At 53.7% G+C, this 11159-nt stretch overlaps 1 protein-coding gene and 1 non-coding gene across 2 annotated transcripts; one reads left to right on the plus strand and one right to left on the minus strand.

Moving 5' to 3' along the window:
• The first annotated feature begins 6531 nt into the window (after positions 1-6531).
• TRNAQ-UUG lies at positions 6532-6603 on the plus strand. The gene has a single exon. It is a non-coding gene; the product is annotated as a tRNA-Gln (tRNA).
• Positions 6604-7952: 1349 nt separating this feature from the next.
• Positions 7953-10977, minus strand: GNGT2 (G protein subunit gamma transducin 2). Its single transcript, XM_048319288.1, has 3 exons — positions 10848-10977; positions 10324-10419; positions 7953-9497 (listed from the first exon to the last, which is right to left on the minus strand). Exons 2-3 carry the CDS (start codon positions 10405-10407, stop codon positions 9372-9374), a joined length of 210 nt encoding a protein of 69 aa, XP_048175245.1. The 5' UTR covers positions 10408-10419; positions 10848-10977; the 3' UTR covers positions 7953-9371.
• Between the last annotated feature and the right edge of the window lie 182 nt (positions 10978-11159).

Consider the following 11159-nt stretch of genomic DNA (forward strand, 5'->3'; position numbering starts at 1 on the left):
AAAGGATCAAAACTCTACCTCAGGCGCGATTACCTCAGCAGGGGAGGGTCGGGGCTTTCGGGGCCGTTCTCGCTTTCCTTGGGGTTCGTGGGTATTTTATAGCAGGGCTGAACGGGGCAAGATTTTATTTTTTTAAGGAAAAACAGAAAAAAAAAAGAGAATTTTCTTTTTTTGATGGGGTGGGGGGGGGGGGGGAGGGGGATTTTTTTTGTTGTTGTTGTTGTTTCTGTTGGAATTTTCTCCCGGGTTGGAGGAGGAATCCGGGCGTTCCTGGAGCTCCCTGTGGAGAGCGCCGGGAATCGCGACCCCGCTGGCGGCAGCGCAGCCTCCTCGGCCCTCCCGTTCCTCCGGACGCTCCGGGGCTTTTCCCTGGATTTCAGCTCTCGGAGCCGCTTTGGATTTCCCAGCGGGAAAAACTCGCGGGGTTTGGGGTTTGTTGTTTTTTTTTTTTTTTTTTGGCTTTTTCTTCCTTTTTTTTTTTTTGTTGCTTGATCGTTTTTTCCCGGGAATTTCGAGGGGTGAAAGCAAAGCCGGCCGTGAGAGGCTGAAAGGCTTTTCCCGATGGCAGCCAGCACGAATCCAGGAATTTTTTGGGATCAATTTTTCCACTCACGGGCAGCGTTTTCTATGCAAAGTGGGGTTAAAAAAGGGCTTTTTTGGGTTCTTTTCGGAAGCCATAAAGAGATTTTTTTGCTTTTCTATATTTGATAGAAATTCCTAAAGATCCCAGAATCCCAAGGCGATCCCAGCCTTCCCGGAATTCCAGGGGGGGTGGTGTCGATCCATCTCCTCCACTATGGTGCTGTGAACTTATTAAAGGAAAACCACAAAAAAAGAGGACAAAAAAAAAAAAAAAAGAATTCTTTTAAAAGAGATTTTTTTGCCTCCGTTTTACCGAGGGAAAAAAAAAAAAAAGAATTAATTAAAGGAGAAAATTAATTAAGACAGGGGAAGAAAACTTAATGAAAAAAGGAAAAAAAAACTTAATGAAAAAAGGAAAAAAAAATTAATGAAAAAAGGAAAAAAAATTAATTTAAAAAGGAAAAAATAATTAAAAAGAAAAAAATAATTTTAAAAAGAGAAAAAATTAATTAAAAAAGAGAAAAAAATAATTTAAAAAAGAGAAAAAATAATTTAAAAAAAGGAATAAAAATAATTTTTAAAAAATAAAAAAATTCATTAAAAAAAGGAAAAAAATCATTAAAAAAAGGAAAAAGTTAATAAAAAACTAAGTTGAAAAAAGGAAAAAAAAATTTTAAAAAGGAAAAAAATAAATTTAAAAAAGGAAAAAAAATTTAAAAAAAGGAAAAAAAACCCCCTAGATTAAAACTATTTTTGAAAAGGGAGGAGAGAGAAATGAAAGGATTCCTTCGTAAGGTGGGAGCCGATTTTTATCCCCTCCAGATGCACACGGAGCAGGGAGAGGAGAATTCCCGGCCCGAGGCTGCTCCCAGACCCTCCCAGGGTGACTTTCCCTGGGCTGAATTCCTGTTGCTTCTGTCCCTGCAGGAAAATCCAAGGTTTTGGATGAAATCCTAAAAAAACCCATCCAAAATTCGGCGCTGGAAAAGTGGCCGCTGGTGCCGCTCTGCCCCCGTCCCGTCGCTCCCAAAGAATATTTGGGATTGGGGAAGGTGGGATCCCCCCTCGCCGGCAGCGGGGCAGCACCGAGCTCGTATTCCCAAAAAATCTGCGGGGAATGGAGCCGGGTTTGGGGCTGGAAGCTCCGACGGCGTTTTCCTGCCTTTTCTTGGAATTTTTGTTAGGAAAAGATGGTTTGGAATATTTGAAACCTCCGGCTCTCAGCTCCTCCCGCTCCCAGCCAATCCGGACCTCGGGAATCCCAAACCTTTCCCATCCCATTCCAAGGGAGCGCTGAAAACCGGGAATAACCATTCCCAACCCCGGGATCTCTGAGAGGATCTTGACCTAAAATTCCAAGAATTCAGGGAAATCTTTGGTGCTTTTCCCCTCTCTCTCCCATTCCCGGGTCCCGGTGGCGGCGCTGTCGGAATTCCGGGGGGGAATTGGATTCACATCAAAGCGATTTGTGGGCAGGAAGAGACCTCGGAGCATCTCCCGCTTTTCTCTGGAGCTGGGGAGAGCTGGAAGTGGGGGAAAAATGGGATCCTGGAGGGGGCAGGAAACTGGGAACGAGATGGATCCGGCCTGGAATGGAAAAACATGGAAAAATCCCCCCCAAAGCAGCAGGAAAGATCCTCCATCCGCTCTCTTTGTGCCAAGAAATTGAGGGAAAACCGGAATTCAGGGAGGAGCAGCGCCGGGGTTTCATCCCGGCAGGAATCATCCGGGGTTGTTTCATTCCTTGGGATTTTCCCCCCTCCAGGAACACGGCGGGATCCTGGAATTTCCTTATCCACGGGGTCAGGAAGGATTGGGAACAGGGCAATGGAATTTCGGGAAGCTGGGATTTCCCTGGGCCTCAGTTCCCCCTGCAGGGAAGGTCTGGATTCCCAGCGGGGCTGCGATGAGCAGGAAGAAATTCTCATCTTGGAAGCGGCGGATCCCGTGGAAAACGCCGCTGGAATGAGCCTTGGAATGACTTGGATTTCATGGGATCGGAGTCTCCTTCCGCCATCCGGCCGGAAAAACTGGGAAAAAACGGATCCCAAATCCCAGCGGATCTTCCTTCTCTTCCGAGCTCTTCCGACGCCTTCCCGGCATTCCCTGGACTTGGAGGAAGGGCACGGAACGGATTCCTGGGATCCCACCCGCGGAAAATCCCTCAGAAAGATTGGAAAAGAAGCTCCCTCCCAGCCGGATCTTCTGTTTCCTGGGAATTCCGGGCCTTTGGGGTTGGGTTGATTTTCGTAGGGCAGAAAAAAGGAAAAATTCCCAAAAAAAAAAAGAGAGGAAAAGTGGGAAAAGCTCAGCAGTGCCAGGGAAAAAAGGGATTTTTTGAATTCCCAGCTCCGAGGTTTTGGGGTTTTAGACTCTGAGGAAACCACTCGGAAATGGGATTTGCTCCAGGACTTTTCCTTCGTTGAATTCCTTTCGGCTTTCCCTCCCTGTCCCGGCTGCTCCACCCAGCCCAGGCTTTTTTGGGGATTTTTTTGGAATTTCCCGAGAAAGCTGCGGATTTTTGGGGGTTTTTTTGGATTTATTTCCTTGGCTCCTTCCCAGTTCCTTTTTTCTTTCCGTTGCCGTTTGTTTTGCCCGGATGGAATCTCTGGGATCCCAGGAAATCCCTTTGCTCCCGATGGCACGGATGGATCCCGGCACCCCTGGGAGGCTTTTCCCGGGAGTTTGGCCGGGATTTGGCCGCGGATTCGCTCCGGGAGCGGCGGCGGCAGCGGAGCGTGGGAGGCTCTGAGCGCTGGAACTCGCTTGGATTTCCGTGTGGATCCTGGGGATCGACCTTGGAATGGCGCTGGGAATAACGGATCCAGGCTGGAATCATCTTGGGAATACCCCCAGGGAGGGGAATCCCCCTTTCCCTGAACCAGCTTTTCTCCATGTTTTATTTTGGCTTTATCCCGCCTTTTCTCGCTGATGAGATTCCGGAGCGGAGCCATCCCGACACTCTTCCATCCTGCATTTCTTCCCGTATTTTTTTTGGGAAGTGCTGCCAGCTGGGAACACACACCTGGAACTACCTCAGAGCCGGGGGGGTGGGGGCGGCCCCGGCTCCGCAGGGATCTTCCCGCTGGAGGCAGAATTTTGGGATCACTCCATGGGGGAGGAGGAGGAGGAGCCCGTGAGGAAGGCTCCGGAGCATCCCAGGAGGGCAGTGGGCTGGAAGAATTCCCGAGAATCCCCTGGAAAAGTCTGGCTGATCCCGGCGGCTTCCTGCCCGGGATGGAATTCCTGGAGATTTTTTTGTGGAGGAATTCCTGGGATGTTCCACCAAAACCATGGAAGGGGGATGAGCCGGAGCGGGATGTTCCGCCGGACTTTGGGAAGGCTCTGATGGACCACGGCGGTTCTGGGGTGTTCTCCTGGCCCAGGAGGATTTTGGGATGCTCCAGCAGAGCGTAGGGATGATTTCCGGGATGGTTTCCCAGATCTGGGGAGTGGAGGAATTCCTGGATCCTGGTAATGGGATGAATTCCCAGATCCCGGGAGTGGGATGAATTCCCGGATCCCAGTGGTGGGATGGTTGTCGGGATCCTGGGAGTGGGATGATTTTTGGGATCCTGGGAGTGGGATGGCTTCAGATCCTCGTACAGGGATGAATTCCTGGATCCTGGCGTTGGGATGTTTTTTGGGATTCCCCCCAGACCCCGGTGCGATCCTCCGGCCCCGGGATGCTCCAGCCCCTCATTCCCTTGGGAGCAGGGAATTCGGGTGCTGAGGATCCAACTCCACAGTCCCGCTCTGAGGAGAGGAATCCCTCCCGGAGCCGCGGCCTTTGGGATCTTCCGCAACCGAAGGAATTTTCCGGAGCGGTTTGGGGACGGTCTCTGCAAAGCGACGCCAGATCCAGCGGGAATTTTTGGGGCAGGAAGAGAGGGAGCGCCTCTCCCATGGCTGATCCCAGGAAATCGATGGGATTCACCGCAATCAGGGCGGGAATTCATCCCTAAAAATCCGCGATTGGCGCCAGCGCTCCGCGCCCAGCCCGGAATTCCATCGGCGCGTCCGGATTCGCCTCGGGACGGAGAATTCCCTGGAATTCCAGGAGCAAACCCAGCCTTAACCCACGGCCCCATGGCGCCTTTCGGGATGAATTCCAAGCCGGGGCAGCAGGAGGGGAACGGAGGCGATCCCGAGAGCCTGGAACGTGCAGCGCCCACGGAGCCGCTGGGCTCCGGCCCCGGAGCGATCCCGGCAGTGATCCCGGGAATCCTCATCCAGAACCAACCCAGCTGTGTTTATCTACCTCTTAGCCGTAGGGGACTCTCGCTAGGGGCACCTCCCCAGGCGGAGCTTTTAGGGAGAAAAGAAAAATTAAAAAAAAAAAAAAAAAAAGTTAAAAAAAAAATTAATTAAAAAAAAAAACCAAAAAAAAAAACCCAGGAAAAAAATAAAAATTCATCTTTTTCCAAAGAAAAATGTTCCTTAAAAACAACAGCAACAACAACCACCAGGATTTATGGGCTCGCTTTTCCCTCGAGGAAAGTGGATTTTTAGTCCTCTGAAGCTCCAGACCTCACCAGTCCCAACTTCGGGCTGGGACTGATTCTATTTTTATTTTTATTTTTATTTTTATTTTTACTTTTATTTTTATTTTTATTTTTTAAGACTCGATTCCCCCCCCCTTTTTTTTTTTTTTTGGGTTTTTTTTTGGGTCTTTTCCTCAGATTTTTCCTTCTTCCCTCTCCGCCCCCTCCATCCTCCTCGCTCCTCTGGCCTCCCCATTCGGGGCTGGGGGAATCAAAGTTGATTATTTGGGGGTTTTTTCCAGTGGTTTTTGGGGTTTTTTTGGGGTGATGGCAGCGTGGGGGAGGGGGGAGGGGATGGAGCTGAATTTTGGGAGCATCCAAAGGTGCTGCTTTGCTGCTTTTCCCAGGAAATTTCAGGCTCTTTAGGTAAAAATTGTCATTTCTGGGATGTTTTGCCTCTTTGCTGAGTTGTTTTCGCCTTTTCTCCCCCCCTCCCTCTCCTCTGACCTCTCCTAATCCGTGTCCTTCCCTTTTCCCGGGATTAGGGATGGATGTTGGGCTCTGCTTCTTTTCCAGGGAGGATGGTTTTCCTTATTTTTATTTTATTTTATTTTTGCCACAAACCGCTTTATTTCCACTGTTTCGTTGTGAAAAATAAAGAGCAAAAACAGAGAAAGAAGCAAAAAAACCAACAAATCTGAGTGTTTGTGCGGTTTTGTGGGATTGGGGAGGGGGAAAAAAGGGGGGAAATGGAGGAATTCTGGGGGAAATGAAGAGGGGAGGGAAAAAAATGGGGAATTTAAAATGAAATTCTTGTTTTAAAAAAGGGGAATAGAGGGAAAACGAAAGGGGACTAGAGGGGGAAATAGGAAAATAAAGGAAAATAAATAAAGGGGGAATGGGGAGGAAGAAGTAAAGGGAAGAGAGGAAAAAATGGGAGTAAGAAATAAAGGGAGAAATGGAGAAAAAAGAGAAATTGAGGGGAAAAGAAAGAGGGGGGAAATGGAGGTAATAGAGGGAAATTGGGAAATAGGGGGGAAATGGATAAAAATAAATAAAATTGGGAAATAAGAGGAGGAAAGTGGGGAAAGGAGAAATAAGTGGGGAATAGAGAAATAAAGGGGGAATCGAGTACAAACACATGGATACGCGGGAAATAGAGGAAAACAGAGAAAGAAAGGAGGGGGAATTAGGGAAAAACCCCAGAGGAATAAAGGGGGAAATAAATAAAAAATCCAAAAATAAAGGTGGGAATCAGAGTGCTGGGCACGAGGAGCGCGGCTGCCGGCGGCGGAGCTCGGGGCTGTCCCAGAGGGTGGAACGGGGCCGGGGCTGGGATTTAAGAGGGGTTTTAGGGCCGGGAATGTCCCGGAATTCCCGGGAATCCGCGGCCGGCGGGAGCCGGGACTATTTACCGCGGGCGGAGGGATAGGGCGGGCGCGCGGAGCCTCCCGGTACACCCAGCGGTCCCATGGTGTAATGGTTAGCACTCTGGACTTTGAATCCAGCGATCCGAGTTCAAATCTCGGTGGGACCTCGCGCTTCTTTTTGCCTGCCCGCGGGGCCGAGGAGGGAAGAGGTGAGGACCGGAGGAGGCGGAGGGGTGGCGGGGGCCGCACCGGGAACGCCGGGCCCGCACCGGCGGCCGCCGCGCTCCATTTTGTGCGTGGGCGCCGGCGCCTCACGGCGCAGGCGCGGGGGGAAGGCGGTGGGTGGAAGCCGGAGGGCACTCTCCGTGTTCCGCCGTTCATTGGCTGAATGCGATGTCACTCTCGCAATCCTGCATTTCTATTGGCTGGCAGCGCACTTCACCCCGCCTTCCACCGGCACGGTCCGGGGCCCTCCGGGGAGAGTCGCGATTCCGGTTTTCCATCGCTGATTGGCTACCCGAGTTGTCACTCCGAAAAGCTTGCATTTTTATTGGTTGAGAGCGCTCTTTGCACCGCCTCCTCCTGCAGCAATCCGTAGCTCCCGGGAAGTTCGCGCGCTCCGTTTCCCACCGTTGATTGGCTACGCCTCCCGTCACTCTCGCAACGCCGCATTACTATTGGCTGAACCATCTCTCTGCCCCGCCTCCCACTTCAGCAGCCGTTTCCCCCGGGAGCGGGTTCGCGCTCTCCGTTCTCCACCGCTGATTGGCTGAGGGAAATGTCACTCTGACAATCCCGCGTTGCTATTGGCTGGGAGCGCGCTTTGGCCCGCCTCCCCCTCAGCATCCCCTCATGGCGGGTTCGAGCCCTCACGACGCGTTGCCATCGCTCGTGGGCGCTGAGCGGCCCCTTTGGCCCTGCCTTAAGCCGCTGTTGTTCCGGCAGCGTCCCGAATCCCCTCAGAGGCGGCTTAGCCGGCTCTGACGCAGGTTTCCAGCCGTTTAACGTCGATTAACGGGTCAATCCCCTCCGCCCGCGGCCCCGTTATCACCACGGATTAGGGGCAGCTCAGGCCCCGGTGGAGCCGATCGCCTCAGGGCCATGACAGGAATGTACGGTTTTATTTTCCACCTAATTAGCCTGAAATTGTCTTGGAGCGCTGGCTAGGAGAAGAAGCAGCACCTTTGGGTGCACCCAAAATTAGTTAAAAATTAATTACTCCTACACCCCTCTAAAACCACCACCAACTCCATCAAAAAATAGGATTCTGCACTCCCAAAAAACCCCAACAGAACCATCAAAAACCAGGATTCAGCCCCCCCGTGCATCCAAGTTTTAAAGGTAAAAAACCACAGGATGATGGACTATTAAAAAAATAATGCGTCAGTCACAAGTGGGCGTTTGGGACTGGTTAGGTCTGGAGCTGTAGCAAATAAAGGCCACTTTAGAGCGAAAAGAAAGCCCACAAATTCTACTTTTTGGAGAGTATTTCCTGCAAGAAAGACAGAGGCCGTGGTGGTGCTGGCGGGTTTATTGAGCGTCTGCGAGAGAGAACAAAACCTCCTTGATTTTGGGATTTTTTGGGGGGCCAGGGAGGCGCAGGGAGGGGGGTTCTGCCTGCAGGGGACTGGGGGGACCCCCTGCTTGAGGAAAATCCACTTCTTTATGTCTTGTCCTCCCCTTTTTAGGTTGTCCCCGTGTCTGAAGCGCCTTTGCCTCGTGGTGAGCCCCATGTGGGCGAGGCCGAGCAGAGATCCAGCAGGCAGGAAAACACCGCTCCAGGTGGGATCCAGAGGAATTCCATGGATTTAAACCAGTCCCGGGGCGGTCTGGGAGGAGGAGGAAGAGTGGGAGAGGGTTGCTCCTCTGGGATGGGGACAGCACCCTGAGCCACTCAGAAATTCAAATCACTGCTGCTTCTCTTTCGGGGTTGATGGTCTGGGGCAGTTCTGGGAGAGTTTTCCCCAAGATTACGTGGAGCCGGAATGGGGTTTTAAAAAAGCAAAACGTCTCCAAACAACAAACCCCACAAACCTACCCCGCTGGATTCGGAGCTGGGTGTGCCCCAGCTTTTTTCTGTCAAGCAGGGGATTAAATTTGTCTTTAAAGTAACTCGGGAGCAGCAGGATCGCGGCCTAGCTCAGGGCTGGAGAGCCCTGTGGTGCTCCAGGGATGGCTCCAGCTCACCCCAGACACCGCTGGGACACGCTGGCATGGGGCTGGCAGCCCCCCGGGCCCGGTGGCAGCGCGGGGGAGGTGACACGGCGGTCACACGCTGGCATTCCCAAGGCTTTTCCAGAGGAGGAAGGGAGACTGGGAGGAGGAGGTGGGGCGGTGGTGGCATCTCCCTCCTCGCCCTGCCCGATCCAGGATGGAATCCCAATGGGAGGGAGGGCGGGCACGAGGGGTGGGCAGCTCTGGGATGTTCTGGGATAAAGGGAACAAAGATCCAGGTCCCTGGAGGGCTCGGAGCAGCGGGATGGGCTGCGCCAGGTGGGAATGCCGAGTGGAGGAATTGGGGAGTGGGTCCTGCCGGGAGGCTCTGCCGGGCTCGGCGGGCTCGGAGCAGACACAGCTCGGTGATTCCATCAACCCCCGCTTGCCCAGGCTGCTAAAAATGCAGAAGTTTTGCTTTTTTTGCTCGTGGGAAACCAAAACTCAGCTGTGAGCCCACAGTCGCCGGCGCTGCAGCGGCCGAAGCTCAGCCCCGGCGGCAGCGGGGGGTGGGGTGGATTTTTTTTTTTTTTTTTTTCTTTTTTTTTTTCTTTTTTACATGTAATTTTTTCTTCTTTTTCTTCTCTTGCTGTCCTTTAACTGCGCTAGGGTTTGGTTCTGGGTTGCCCGGGGCCGAGGGCAGACTAGAGGGAAAGCAGGATCCTGCCAACAGTCCTGGAGTGCTCACGGGAACATCCCCATGCCCGGCGGGAGCAGGGGGTCAGCTTATGGTGCAGCCTCCCTTCTCCTTAAAGGGGTTCTTGTCCTCCGGAACGCCCTTGAGCAGCGGGTCCTCACCCGACATGGACTCGATGTACTCCTTGATCTCCTTGCCGGTCTTGGAGACCTGCCAGGGAAGGAGACATTCCCAGTCTGGGGCGGGATCCTCGCCCCACGAACCCCTCCGTGCAGCTGGGAGAGGGGAACGGCGCCCAGGGACATCCCACCCGCACCGAGGTGTCCCAAAGCGTCCCTGGGGTGTCCCAAAGCGTCCCCGGGGTGTCCCAAACCATCCCTGGGGTGTCCCAAAATGTCCCCGGGGTGTCCCAAACCATCCCTGGGGTGTCCCGAAGTGTCCCCGGGGTGTCCCAAAGCGTCCCCGGGGTGTCCCAATGCATCCCCGGGGTGTCCCAAAGCATCCCTGGGGTGTCCCAAAGCGTCCCCGGGGTGTCCCAATGCATCCCCGGGGTGTCCCAATGCGTCCCTGGGGTGTCCCAAAGCGTCCCTGGGGTGTCCCAAAGCATCGCTGGGGTGTCCCAATGCATCCCTGGGGTGTCCCAAAGCATCCCTGGGGTGTCCCAAAGCGTCCCCGGGGTGTCCCAATGCATCCCTGGGGTGTCCCAAAGCATCCCTGGGGTGTCCCAAAGCGTCCCCGGGGCGTCCCAATGCATCCCTGGGGTGTCCCAATGCGTCCCTGGGGTGTCCCAAAGCGTCCCCGGGGTGTCCCAAAGCATCCCTGGGGTGCCATGGACACCTCTCAAGGTGTGGGGCTGGAGCCCCTGGACCCTGGGATGTGGGGCTGGGAGGACAGAGGGGGAGTGCAGGTGCTCCTGCCTGGGTTTGGGGGTTGATTTCAGGTTGATTTCAGGGCTCGGGGTTCTTTCCCTTCGCTTCAGGAAGGAAAGGCACCCTTGGGTGAGAAGGTTACACCGCGGGTGGAGTGAGGAGCTCACCATCTGCCTCTCGTTCTTCACCTCCTTCTTCAGCTGATCCAGCTCCATCTTCAGCAGCTCCTTCTCTGTCATGTCCTGAGCCATCTTGCCCTGGAGCTGCAGGGGAACAGCTCGTTATTGGGGTTATTGCTTTGTCCCAGTGGGATTGCAGCCCCCCCCCAATGTCCCTGGTCAGTGTCCTGGGTCTTGGCAGCATCTTCCCAGCTTTTCTAAGGAATTAAACACATTTCATTTTTCATTTCCTCCTTGTGCCTTTACAGCCTGGATTATGGCTCCTCCATCGCCCCGAGCTCAGCTATTTGCACACCCCTGAAAGTTTTTGGGGCTGTGGAGGTTGGGAAAACCCAACTCTTTTCTCCACAGAAGCCATGGTGCGCGTGCCCCGTGCTCCTCTCCATCCCCATGGATCCCTCGGGACACCACCAGCCCCGGGGAGCTCCGTGAGGAGCCAAAAGTAGGGGGGTAAAGCAGCTCCTGATCCAGGTGGACCCCAAAATTCACCTGGAGGCAGCAAAGCCACTCACCTGGGGGGGCCGGGGGGCTGCCCCTCTGCACCCTGGAGATGCTCAGAGACCCATCCGAGGGGAGAAGCTGCTCCTGCTCAGAGCTGGGGCTCCTCGGGCTCTCTGGGAGAGCAGAGGGAAGCAGATGTCTTTGCTCCTTAAGCTGATAATGGACTCAGGAGCGTAAGCTGGTCAGGTGTTGGGAATTAGCCTCAAAGTCCGGGCTAATCGGGGTGGGGAGGGGGAGGTGGGCAGGAAGGGTGGCCGGGGGTCCGGCTGGGACACCCGGGGAGCCCCCGAGGCCCTGCCGTGGGTGGCTGAGCCTGTGGCGTG

Source organism: Corvus hawaiiensis, chromosome 1 (assembly GCF_020740725.1).
Source record: "Corvus hawaiiensis isolate bCorHaw1 chromosome 1, bCorHaw1.pri.cur, whole genome shotgun sequence".
NCBI classification, from domain to species: Eukaryota; Metazoa; Chordata; class Aves; order Passeriformes; family Corvidae; genus Corvus; species Corvus hawaiiensis.